General features: G+C 43.5%; 1 protein-coding gene across 1 annotated transcript in view; it reads left to right on the top strand.

Moving 5' to 3' along the window:
• LOC103721500 (N-terminal acetyltransferase B complex auxiliary subunit NAA25) overlaps positions 1–13901 on the top strand; it is a 37638-nt gene that overhangs the window by 2157 nt on the left and 21580 nt on the right. Inside the window, 3 exon segments of the mRNA XM_039133163.1 lie at positions 1877–2033; positions 2132–2250; positions 2373–2447. Coding sequence (XP_038989091.1) covers positions 1877–2033; positions 2132–2250; positions 2373–2447 — 351 coding nt within the window.

Genomic DNA, 13901 nt, shown 5'->3' with positions numbered 1-13901 from the left:
AAATTGAGTTGGTAGGAGAAATCATCACTTATGATTTGCTACACAGACCCCTTTCTTGTTTCTCAACGATGGTATAACTAATATGATGGAAATATGCTAAACATACATTTTTTAGTAATTAGATAAAACTTGTTAAATGTTACATTTTTGTTTTTTATTTATTTTTATTGCATTACTGCTTTCAAGTTGTCTTAGTGATGTTTCTATAGTAATCAAGATGAGCAAGCAAGGATTTAATGTGGGAGTTGATATGTAGCTAAAAGTTTGAAAACTTGCATGTTGTATGCATGGGTCTTTCATTGGATTGATTGTTGGAAGTTTGTCAGGCTTGACAAGCTAGTGGCCTCTGGTTGTCAAAAGCAAGAGTTGAAATAAGAGAGGAAACATGTGCATGGCAAGGAACTGACAATTGTAGTGACACAAAATGGTAATGCATAAATAACAGAAAGTTTATAATATTGTTTTTCCCTGGTTTTCACAAAGGCAATCTTAATTGTTGTTTATTTAATGGAATCTTAAATAGTATACCAAGGAGAAAAAAAACAAGTTTTAGTCTCTTGGATGTGACTGACAAGTAGATATTTTTAAGCAACATTTTTTTTGGTCAAAATTCAGGTAGATCTCAAATTTTATTATTTAATATGTGGTGCAGCTCTTATTGAATAGATGTCATGATACTACACATTACTGTGACTAATATATTTGGTAGCTGGAGATGTGACCTGATTTACTCCACTTAAATGGTCGTAGCTGAAAAGGGAACAAACAATCTACTGAGACAGCCTGTTGGTTATAATGCTTGATTTTGTTCAGGTTTAATCCAGACTGAAAAAAATTAAAACCCCAAATCGGGATATTATAGTTATATTTAAGATATGATTTCAAAATTAAACCAGTGGAAAAGAAAGAAGCTATATATTTTGATTTGTCCCATTCATAGTGTCCTACCTTATGCTGTGGTACATTGATGTTCTTTTTTTATCTGTTGTTTTCTTCCTTCAACAAAAGTAAAATATGCTATGGTCAGATTTTTGATTTGTGCTGTGCCAGAACCAGGACACCTGTTACCATCAGCAAATGTAGCCTCCCAGCAGGATCATAGGTGAATGTAACCCAAGACAGGCTGTGTTGTGATGTAGCAGATGTGGCAGGTTCTGTAACAGCTGCATCACAATGTTATTTGTAATTTATTTTTTAGAAATTTCAGAGAAATCAATTTCTTCTAGGATGCCAAAAAAACTATTTCTCAGTTGGTTATTTGTGAAAGTAAAGGATCTTTGGTCAGGAATGTAGTTTTTTATTTTTTTGTGACTGGGTTGTTAATTGAACCTAGATCAGTTCTTTGGTTTAAAATTCTGAGATAATATTGCTTACATTTTTCTGGAGTTTCCATTTCTAGTCCATTATATTGGTGAATCTATGCTCAAGATGTAGTTATTTATGTTTCAACGGTCGTGTTATATGTCATTGTTGAAATATGTGTATTCGCTTTTTAGGGTCATCACCTTAGGTGGAAACTTATCTGAATGGTAAGGGGGGCATTAGCATTGCAAACCATCTTCATCTCCCACAACTTTCATTCTAGCCCTATTATGCCTTGAACTTCTCTTTTTAGATCCTTTTAACAGAATCTCTGTCATCCTTATTATGACCATCTGTTATCCTTGTAGCATTCTAGGATCATTCTCTTGTTTGAATTACTGTTAGATTTAGTGCAATGTCTTTCTGCATATATTTATGTATCTGTATATATATGTGTACATGCATGCATGCATGCATGTGTTCTACTTTCTGCCTGTTATTTACTTTTATTCCTCTGGTCTGCAATTGGTTGTGAAATATCCTTAAGTCTGATTTAGAAATTTATTTATGCTAGGCCCTCAAAGCTCTTATTTTGGAGAAGATGGGAAAACCTGATGAAGCACTGAGTGTTTGTTTAAATGCCAAGGAGCTGTTATATTCAGATAATGTGGTTCCCGTTGATGACCTCACTGTCAGCACTTTACAGATCGTTTTCCAACGGCTTGATCGCTGTCAGTCTGCATTCTTATCTTCATTTAAATTATGTTATCTAGTTCTGGCAACTTATATTTTTGAACATCTTGAGTTTGGTGGGCACATATTCTTACAGTGGATCTGGCTACTTCTTGCTATGAGCATGCATGTGGAAAATATCCAAACAACTTAGAAATGATGATGGGTCTTTTCAACTGTTATGTTCGTGAGTACTCATTCGTGAAACAACAACAGGTTTGATGGTATCTGTGGCGTGTTGCTTTTTTTCTTGATCTTTGGTTTTTCTTGTAATTGGTATTTGATGTCAGTAGTCTTATATTGCAGCATTTAATGCTTGTTTATGGGCCTTTTGGCAGACAGCCATTAAAATGTACAAAATTGCGGGTGAAGAAAGGTTTTTGCTCTGGGCAGTTTGCAGCATACAATTACAGGTTTTTCATGTTCACTTTATGCATTCCTTGCCCTTTTTCTTTTTTTGTTTCATTTGCATCTGTTCTGTAGATTCAGGTGTATTGGCTTGTACTCATCAGTTCACTTTGTGATTATATTAATCGCGATCATATTAAAGCAGCATCCTATGATTGGTACACATTTGTAATATTTGTTGCCTCATGGGATTGAACAATCTTCTGAGTTGCTATATTTTAGTTTACTACATGCTGAATCTACCTTAGTTATGGTTTGATAAAAAAAGCATATTGGGTTTATAGCCTATGCCTGATATGGTACTTGTGCAATTTCTTCCAACATGAGTGGGAACTATTTAGGTGAAATGATTGAGTGGAAGAGTTTTTTCCATGGTTCACAAGAGGCTACTGGTAAGTCAATCCTAGGCATTCAGATAACCAAAACAATAAAAACGTGTTTTTTAATGCCTAAACAATTGTGACAATGGAACCTATGGCTCATCTGATTTTTCAAACTTTTCTATCATAGCATTTTTTTCTCATAGTCTTTCCCACACCAAAATATAATATTCATGGAATTATGCTTTTGCACATCCGAGCAGGCTCATTTTTTTATTTTAAGGTTCAGTGAATGTGCAAAGAAGTTTGGAATCAGATACCCAAATGGTTGTGAAATTAGGTTATACTTTGGGTATAATAGTTTTGTAAATTCTAAACTTAGAGAGTTCTCAATCATGATTGATAACCTTGTTGGTCATATAAAATTAAATTTCCTGTGGTTTGCAACCAGTATCTTGGTAGTATTTGGCCTGGCAAAACCTATTTGGGCTATTGATGCAGGGCCAGAGAGGGCTGGCCTATGGTGGATGGAAGGACTTGGGAAAGGTTTAGATTAGGAATAGATTTAAGATGATTGCTTGCTGTCCTAAACCTGTATGTGGGGCAGCAGTGATGAAATTTTCAAATTAGAAGAAAATAAAAGGTCAAATTAGCTTGTTGTAGGGTGTTTGTGATAGGGGTAGAAAGGAGTAAAAATGTTTTAAAAGGTTCCATGCTAAAATGTGAGGGTGTGTAATTGATGCATAACTGAAATTCGGAAAACAGTTTAGGCAGAATAAAAACGTTATAAGCAGAAACAAAGATAACATCAGAGGAAACTAGAGGAGCGGGAGACTAAAGAGATATAGGTGAGAACAAGATGATTGAACTTGGCCTTGAATTTTAATTTGTTTCAGTTGATTCGCATATAATGCTTTGCCAGTTCTAATAGGTCCTTTTAAAACTTTCCATTGTGTTTTTACAAGTAAACTAGAACTTTAATCACGTAAGCAAGATTCGCCTTCTCCATGTTGAATCTCGTATTGGTACCATCCTATTACAGTGTTGGTATGTAGTACAGTACGAGATGGCGAGATGTACCGAGTGTCGGTGGTACAAGATGGTGTATTGTTCGGTACCGATATGGTATGATATATCCGGTATGATATGGTACCGACCGGTACAACAAATCTTGCATGTAAGTGATCTCCAAAATTTTTTCTAGAATGAAAAAATTTGGAATCTCACAATACACTACATAGAAAGTACTTAAAATAACAAAAAGGAAAAAATCTCACAATGCTATGATAGCCCAGTATATTTCTACAGTAGGAACCTTTCAGACTAATGCTACTTAAACCAGAACTCTAAAATTCACTCTAAAAGTTACCTAAATAAAAGTTCCCAAAATACAAACAGTTTTAGGTCAGCTAATTTTTATCCAACATGAGCTATTATGATCACATAGTGACGGTATTATGATAAACCATTGAGGATTATGTTAAGGTTGTTTAGATGGTCAAAATTTATTGTTGAAAAATGTATAGAGTAGTTTTAGGATTAAATGTTGAAGGTGATGATTAGGCATTACATTATCAATGACATTGGCTTTCCCCTCATAGTTCTATAAAGTCAAGTGACATTACATTATCCAAGTTGGTGTAACTTCCATCATCCTTAATGGTCATAACCTCTTGCATAAGAATGAGAGGGTCATTGAGCAGCTGGCATTGTTATATCCAATAATTTTTTGAGTCACCAATGAAAGGCTATGACTAGATGTAAAACAGTTATAAGGGTGTATGGTTGGTCACATGCTATACATGCAAAAGTACATAATCATATTTGTGTAGGTATCTACTGTAAAGGGAGAAAAGGTGCTAAAATTGAGGTTTGGACAAAATTCTTTAAAAGCCAGCTGAAGAGATAAAGGGAATCCGCCCAATGGCTAAAGATAAAACAAAAATATTACTTGATCAGAAGTTGAAAACAATGTTATATGAGCATGGACATGAGTCTGATTCAGCATGAAGAAAAATAGGATACAGGTCATAAATAGAATTTTTCAATAAATTTTGATTCAAATGATGAGCATATTATAGAAAATATACAAAAATATTTTTATTAAAGGATAAATATTTCTAGAAGATATTTGAAGTAATAGGGGAGTGATGGAGCAGTCGTAATAACATCTTTGTTTTAAATTTGAACTTCTTTGTGTGAAATTTTTGTTTTACTATTTTTTTATTACACAAAAGTTTCAAATAAATGATACACAACTGATGTGTCACTCTCCAATTGCTCCTTTATTGCGGGCACTAGTTGTGTTTTTCTTTTTTCTTTCTTTCTTGGTTGAGGTTTGTGTTACCATTCACCATGTGATTAGGACTATCACTATATCACATGCGAAATAGCTGTAAACTGGTCTCTCTATGGTGTACTGATGGCAAAGTAGGCATTTTGGCTCTGCAAATATCCCAATCCAAGACCTGGATTATATTCCATCTCAATGTCTTCCGAGAAAGCATAATTGCACTCTGGTTTCCTTCCCTGTCAATCTCATTTTCTTTTTTTTTTTTTTTTTGATAAAAGCGGCATTTCATATAGCTCTAACTTGAGTACATCCAGCCATATCAAAAGAAAGTAAAGCATACAGGGTAGGAGGAATATCTCCTACAGATGTCCATGTGACCTCCCCAGAATGCCGGGCAACAAAAGAGGCAACCCAGTCTGCTGCACTGTTTGCCTCCCGAAAAACATGTAACGCGCGGAAATCACTCGACTCCTGCGCCAATCTCCGAATCTCACTGATGAGAGGATGACCATCACCATATCTGTCCACTCCCCGAATCCACTCGATCACCACAGAAGAGTCCCCCTCAAGGCATATATGCTCAGCACGAAGTACCCGCCTCGCATAGGATATCCCCTCCCAGGCTGCCCGCAGCTTCGCACCGATAGCAGTGAGTCCCGGCGCACAGCGGCCACCAGCTGCTATCAAACCACCCAGATGGTCTCTGATGACAAAACCAACTCCTCCAGACACCCCGTCCACCGACATACTACCATCAAAGTTCACTTTGAGATGACCAAGGGGTGGGGGTACCCAAGAAACTAGGGCGAACCTGGGCGCTGTGACAGCGGAAAGAGTATCCCAGGTGTCCTTGGCCATCTCAGAAGAAGACCTAACGGCAGTAGTGGTAACCTCCCTGGCAAGACGCATAGCTCTGTCCACCACCACCCTCGGGGGTAACCGTCTGCCCTCAAAGATACCAGCATTCCTGTCCAACCAGATAGAATGAGCCAAATAAGCCCACCGGATCCCGGCCTCAACAGTACTGGGCCTCCGCATGAAAACTCTCAACCAATGAATCCAATCCTGTGTCGACTCGACTGAATAGGGCAACCAAGATGGTGATCGGCTCTAGATTCCCCTAGCTCTGGGGCACTGCAGGATCACATGATCAATCGTCTCCACAGTCTCCGTGCACTCCTCACAACACTGAGTAATCCTCACCCCACGCCGTGCTAACACACTCCTGGTCGGTAGGCAGCCCCATGCCACCTTCCATATGAAGAGCGCGACACGCGGGTGAATCCGCATCCTCCAAATCCATCCTCCATCTATCTGTCGGGCTGGCTCTCGGCTCAACAACATGGAAATGTCCCTGGCTCGCACCTGCGATCGCCCTGTCGGCATCCAAACTAGTCTATCCGACCCCTCCCGGGCCGGAATAGGTAGAGCCAGGATCATCTCTGCCAACTGCTCCCCAAAAGCCTCTCTAATCAACTCAACCCTCCAACACCCCCCTCCGGGCTCCATCAAATCTCTGACCCTGAGACCGACTAACCTCGACGTATCCACCATGACCGGGAGTCTACTCATAGGCTGCTCCGTCACCCAGCGATCTTCTAACACATCAATGGATCGCCCATCACCAATAGCCCATCTAATCGCGGGAAGCACCAACCCTGCTCTAGCGCAAATCTCCCTCCAGATCGGTGAATGGCGACGCCCCGCACGGGCCCCAGGCACCAGACCGCCATACTTGGCCCTCATCAATGAGGACCACATGCCATCAGGCTCTAACACAACTCTAGCGGCGTGCCGTGCCGCTAGGACCTCTCGTCTCGCCACCAAGGACTGCACCCCCAAGCCACCAAATCTCGTCGGCTGACATACCACCTCCCATGCCATGAGATGGATGCCCCTTCCGCCTCCGTTCCTCCCCCAAATAAAGTTTCTGAAGATCTGCTCAATATTCCTCACTGTCGCAACCGGTATAAAAGAGGTAGATAATAGGTAAATCGGGATCGAGGAGAGAACTGACCGTACCAAGATAATCCTGCCCATCATAGAAAGTGAATGTATCTGCCACCCTTCCAACCTGTGCCTGATGCTGATCTCCAGGGAAGAGCAATCACTGCTACGTAGACGCTGACCTGAGATCGGCACTCCCAAATACCTCAACGTACCCTCCTGCTCTCCCACCTCCAAAATCTCTAGTATGGAGGTCTTCACATCCGGTTTGGTCTTCGAGCTAAAGCAAATTGCTGACTTGGATGAGTTGACCCGTTGACCAGACACAGAGCAATAATCCCAAAAAATCCTCCGTACAATCCGTGCTGCCTGTCTCGTCGCCCGGACTAACAGAAAACAATCATCGGCAAATAGTAAATGGAAGATCGGTGTGGCATCCGGCACAGGCCTGTAAACCTCCAGCTCCTGGGTGAACACTGCATGCCGCAGGGTCCTAAAGAGTGCATCTGCACATAAAATAAACAGTAATGGGGAGAGGGGGCAACCCTGACGCAATCCCCCAGTAGACACAAAATACCGTGATGGCGTGCCATTTACCAGGATGGCGAAGGAAGGAGCTCTGATACATCCCATGACCCATCTGACCCAAGTCTCGGGAAAGCCAAACCCCTGCAAAGATTGCTGCACAAAATTCCATCTCATCCTATCATAGGCTCTCTCCATGTCCAGCTTGATCCCCATCAAACTAGTCCTACTCGAAGCCTTACCGAGATCAAACATAAACTCCTGGGCAATAAGGACATTATCTGTAATACTCCGCCCTCCCACAAAAGCCCCCTGCTCCGGACTAATCAGTCTCGGAAGAATCTCCCTCAATCTAACAGCTAGTAACTTCGCTGTCGCCTTGTACAAGGTCGTACACAGGCTGATCGGGCGAAAGTGGCTAGGCTCGGATGCATCCTGTCGCTTCGGTATCAGGGTGACTAGGGTCCTCTGCCAATTTGTAGACATCACGGCTGTGCTAAAATACTGCTGTATGGCAGCCGTCACCCCCTGACCAACAATCATCCAGTACCTCCGAAAAAATAATGGTGGGAAGCCGTCCGGACCCGGCGCCTTGTCCCCCTCAAGGGACCACAACACCTCCTGAATCTCCCTCGCCGATACCGGCCTAATCAGTGCGGCCTTATCCTCCTCCGCCACCCGTATCAGTGGCGGCACGAGACCCTCTGAGGTCCCAGTACCTGTCTGCTCGGACCATCTGGCCCTGAAGAAACCCTCCAACACCCTCCAAATCATATCTGGGTCCTCCACTGACTGCCCATCCTCATCCCTGATCGACCTAATCTTGTTTCGATGCCTCCTGATCACTGCCGCCTGGTGAAAGAATCTAGTGTTCCGATCCCCCTCCTGGATCCACTGTACCCTCGATTTCTGTCTCCAAAAGATCTCCTGCTGTCTCAAGAGGGAATCATGCATGGCAAGGAGTGATCTAAGCTCCCTCATCTCCACCTCCGCCAGACTCCCCCCATGGCTTCCTGAGCCTGCAACCTGGCAATGGCCTCCTCAGTCTCCTCAATCCTCCTGAAAATATTCCCTACCTCCTCACGGTTCCACCTTCTCAACCTTCTTTTCGTCAGCTCCAACCGGCGAGACACACGATACATAGCATCCCCTCTCACCGGTACACCCCATGCCTCCCTCACAATCTCCCAAGACCGTGGATAACATGTCCAGAACTTCTCAAATCTAAAGGGGGAACGAATAGAAACATCTGCATCAGTATTCACCAATAAAGGGCAATGGTCGGACGCAATCCTCGGCAAGTGACGAACATGATAGTCAGAAAAGCACTGGGCCCACCCAGCTGTGGCATAGACTCTATCCAGTCTCTCCCAAATCCGGGCCTGTCCCTGCTGATTATTGCACCATGTGAATTTTGGGCCCGAAAAGCCCAAATCTATCAATCCATTTGACATAGTGAATTCTTGGAACTCCCGGATTTCCCTCTTATAAGCAAAGGCCCTCCCTCCCATCTTTTCCTGGGGATCAACAATACAATTGAAATCACCTGCCAACAACATAGGATAGCCCTGATTGATAAGCTGAGATGCCTCCGCCCACAACCGCCTCCGGACTCTATAATCTGTACTGGCATACACTGCTGCTAGAACCCACGGCCTTCGATTAACCTCCGAAATCACTAAGATGACCTCTTGTCTACAGACATTGAAGACATCTAGTTTATAGTCACCCTGTGCCCAAGTCACAATAATACCACCTGACAATCCTAGAGATTCCACTGCATAGAAACCCCAAGACCTTGGAACTGCCGCTCTAGCCTTCTGAAGGCTTCGCCCGGATAGTCGGGTCTCAAACAAAACACAAATTTCAGGTCTATGCTGGTGCACCAACCTGCGAAAAGCCGGGGCAAAGGAGGGCTCTCATGGTGCACATGGTGCGTCAGCATGACCCACCTCCCTCGGGCCACTACCGCATCTTGGATCCAATTCCACATCCTCATCACACACCACCTCCCCTCCCTTCTCCAATTCACTGTGCATCACCCCCTTAGCAGACGCCATCAGCCGCTGCACAGCAAGGTTATGTGACTCACTGTGAATCTGTGCCAAATGTCCCACTGTCTCCGCTGAATTCACACCCAAAATCTTCTTGGATCCTTCCCCAAAACCCTCACCACGGTGTGCCGGCTCCTCCCTACTTGGAACACAAAGCGTGCTTCCCACCAGAGCTGAGTCAGAGAAGAGAGTTCCCCCAGCACAGTTGCTGTCACTGTGTTGGCGTGCCAACCGGCACACAGTCTCCCCTCCCTCGGAATGCACCGTGGCCATAGAGCCTTCCCTACCGGTACGAATGACCTCCTCTTGTTCGCCGGCTTCCGCTACACCCGCCTGCACCATCGACCCAACCTCAACTGCCACCGGCTCACCGGTCACCGCCGCCAACAGCTCCGCCGCAACCGACGCAGCTCGTGTCAGCCCCAGCCATGACGAGGTGTGCTTCCAAGGTCGCCGGCCATCTCCTTCCTCCGCCCGCCTCCTCGAGGCCGTGTCCGCCGCCGCAAGGGGTGGCGGCGAGCTCTTACTGCGCCTGCGGCCACCTCCGACCGAACGGAACCCCCTCCCCGGGGAGGAAGATCCCGATTAGGTGTCATGGGCGGGCCAGTCGTAGCCGATATCCCGAGTTCCCTATTCGGCCCGAAAACTGGCGGAGCCCGCTGGGTCTTAGGTGGACTCCGGGCCCTTTTTAACGGACTTGGGCCCGGCCCAGCCCTGCCCAGATCCGCCTGGCCCATCGAGGACGCCCGATTCCCCCCACCGGGTCCCCTCACTGATTCACAGCTGGACTCGGGCTGCTCACCGGGTTGACTCAGGCCTTCGCCCACCTCTCCCGTCGAGCCGCCCAACTCCTCCTTCTCCGGCGACCTCCGCCTAGCTACTTTTGTTGGCTTTTGCCAACCTTCCAAGTCCTGCGGTGAAACGGGCATTCTCGGCCCCTCATCTCCCTCGCATGGCGCTACAGCAGACGTCGTCGGAGCCGAGGCCTTACTGGTACTCGCCCCGGTCGTCTTCATCTTCCCACTCCCCCCTTTGGGAGCCCCAATGCTATCGATCCAATTCATGGAGAGCCAGGGACCATAGATCAGTGGGTCCTCCGATTCCCCTGGCGCCTTTCCTGTGTCTGAACACCGAACACCAACTCCAGCTTCCGCCTCCATGCCTTCTGTCGTCGGGGAAGAAAACTCACAAGTCTTCTCCCCGTGACCGATTCGGCCGCACCGGTAGCAGTAGTTGGGTAAGTTTTCATAAACGAACTCCTGCCATAACTTCCTCTCCAATCCCTCCTTAGCTCCCTTCAAGAAGATCCCCGGCTTCAAAGGAACTCTTATATCGAGCTCCACTTTCACCCTAGCAAACCCCCTCTTCCTCCCTTGATCAGTGGCCGCATCCAAAGCCAAAGGTCTCCCGGCCGTCGCAGCTATCTGGAGTAGGGTCTCCTTTGCCCAGAAATCCAGCGGCAGCCGTGGGAGGCGCAGCCAAACTACCACCCGGCCAGCACCACCGGAGCCGGTGATGAAATTCGGCCTCCAGCGTTCCATTGTGAAGAGTTGGCTGGCTACTAAGCACGGCCCCCTCGCCAACATAGCCTCACGATCCTTCTCATAGGCGAAGCGAACCACCAGAACCTCATCAGCCATGGTGACGACCTCCACATTGTAGTTCAGATTCCCCATCCGCCTCAGCTCCCGCCCTACCCACTCCGCCGGCACCTTCCGCCCCACAATCTGCATGAACACCGAGGTACTTCGCCACTCCTTCCTGGTCATCTCCAACCTTTCCTCAGGGACCTCCAATACCTCCGTGAAGCGACTCTGTAAGACTCCCAACTCCCGCTCCGAGATCCGGTGACGATTCCATCTACCCTGGTTCGCCGAGCCCTTTGCCACCGCCGCCCACGACACACCCCTCGGATCAGCCCGGAGAGTCTGGCGCCCCACCGCCTCTGAACTCCCTCCCTTCCCCGTCTCCCTCTCCTTAGCACTGTTGTCAGCCATTGCTCCTCCCAACACCCGTTCGAGAAAATTCCCAAGAGACCGCACGACTATTGATGCGGCTCTCTCACACACTCTCACACTCTCTCTCACACTCTCCTTTTACTTTACTCGGCCTTGAACAGCTCCCATGGCAGACCAAAGTGAAAATATTATTTTACTCGGCCTTGAACAGCTCTCATTTTCTTTCCTTAGGGTCAGGGAATAGCAATGAGCGGTGCAGAGGAAAGTGATGAGTGTGAGAGTGTGAAAAGGTGTACAATAGCATGGAGGGTTTTCTAAATAATAGTTTTCCCAGGTTTGCTCCATCTTGTCCTTTTTTTCCCCTTTGACCTCTCTACTTTTTCCCTGCCTTCCCTGACTATGCTTGCTCCCATCCCTTTTGTGTTTGGATTTGGTGGAGAGCTGTGTTGGACTCGCCTGCTGGACAACTTCCACTCTTTACTAACCCTGAAGACCTGACTTTTGGTTCTTTTGCATATCCCATGCATCTGACATCTATTGACTCGTGGATGCATGTTATGGTGGCATTTTGAAGTTGGATGTGCGTCCTTGTAACCCTAGGTGAAGAGCTATGATTTGGTGAACATGCATGTGCTAGTCATGATATCGTATGTGTTCGTCCTTCACTTGATTTGTGTGGCTACCTCGTGACAATTATGTTCAAATATGCTGTTATTGAAGTGTGGATTTGTTGCTAAGGATAAGCATTATCCTAAGTGAATAGCATCAACTTTTTTAAGATATGATAATTATAAGACAGGCTTTTAATGGAACTAGCATAGATATCTTGTAACTGTGGATAGGTTTATATTGATCATGGGCTTGCTTGAGGCTTGCCAAATTAGTCTTAGGTTGGCTAATTTTAGGCTTCAAGTTGCGCTAAAAATTTTTAGGCATTATTTGGGTAAGTTTGCCCTCATCTCAATCCATGTCTGGGGAGTGCTTTTTTCTCTTCTCCTTTTCCTCCTTCCTTTCTGTGCTTTTGATCTCCTTCTCTCTACATCCTCTCTATTCCTTATCTCCCCTCTTGTTTTCCTTCTCCTTTTCTACTCCTTCCCTCCTCTTCTCTTCTTCCTTTCATTATTCTGCATCAAAATGTTAGACTCTTTGGTCTTGAATCTAAAATTAGCAGGCTAATGTGAAGCCATATCGAAAAAATAACATCAATCAAGTTTGTAGGGGTCACATATATACTTGGAATGACTTCATATTTGTGATCATCTTCTATTTTGGAACTTGACCATCATTGTTATTATTAGCAATTAATGTTGTTAAGTGTGGAAATAATAGCAGTTTTTGGTAGATAGAGTGAGCTTGGACTTGTGAGTGGCCAAGGTAGATTACAAGATGAAGCAGGACGTGATAAGAAAAGCTGGTGCTAAATTCCAGTTGGTCAATAGATAATTGACTGATCATTTTTTATTTGTTCCATTTCATTATAATCATGGCTTACATGTTCTAGTTTATCATAGTCCAGCAGGGTTGCATGTTTTTCTCTTGTATTTGCGACACGTCAAGGTGGCAATTGGTAGAAGTATAAGAAAAACAAGAACAAGGAAAGCTATTCCAAGTGCTTATACGAAATAACCTTTGGCTGTCAAAATTTTTGATCAAGCTAAAAATTGGAATAAACTATCCATATTTTTTTTGAAAATGGCAAAACTACCCTTGCTTTTGTAGTATGTTTTATATAACAATATTGATATTTGAGTCATAATATTAATAATTTAGATATAATATTAATGTTAAATAGTAATATCATATATCATAATTGCCATATTATAATATTATAGTATAGTATATTTGCCAAGAATATAATATAACTAAAAAATATATTAATATTTTGAATCCTATGATAATACCAAATAATAATTTTATGATATTATATTATGACGATATATTGTTCATCATATCAATATGGTATTACATGATATTATAGCATAATATTAGTATAAAGAATTTTGGTAATTAATTTAAAATATTAAGAGAATATCATTACACAATAAAATAATACATACAATAACATTATTTTTAATAAAATATATGATCATATTTAAAATTGTTATAATATAGTTTTAATAAAATACATTATAATCTTATAATATAATCTTATTCTATATGTATTACTATTAATATATTATTGTGGCAATATTTTGCAACAAGTTATTACATTAATAACACTAATAATTATTATACTATATCTTGATATATTAAGATATTATATATTTTAATTATGAGAACAACTCTATAATATTTTCTTATTTTACTAAAAAAATGTATTCTTCTAGTAATATTATATATTATACAACATATCATATTACGT

This window comes from Phoenix dactylifera, chromosome 13 (assembly GCF_009389715.1).
Source record: "Phoenix dactylifera cultivar Barhee BC4 chromosome 13, palm_55x_up_171113_PBpolish2nd_filt_p, whole genome shotgun sequence".
In the NCBI taxonomy this organism is placed as follows: domain Eukaryota; kingdom Viridiplantae; phylum Streptophyta; class Magnoliopsida; order Arecales; family Arecaceae; genus Phoenix; species Phoenix dactylifera.
This window is presented reverse-complemented; position numbering and strand designations above follow the sequence as displayed.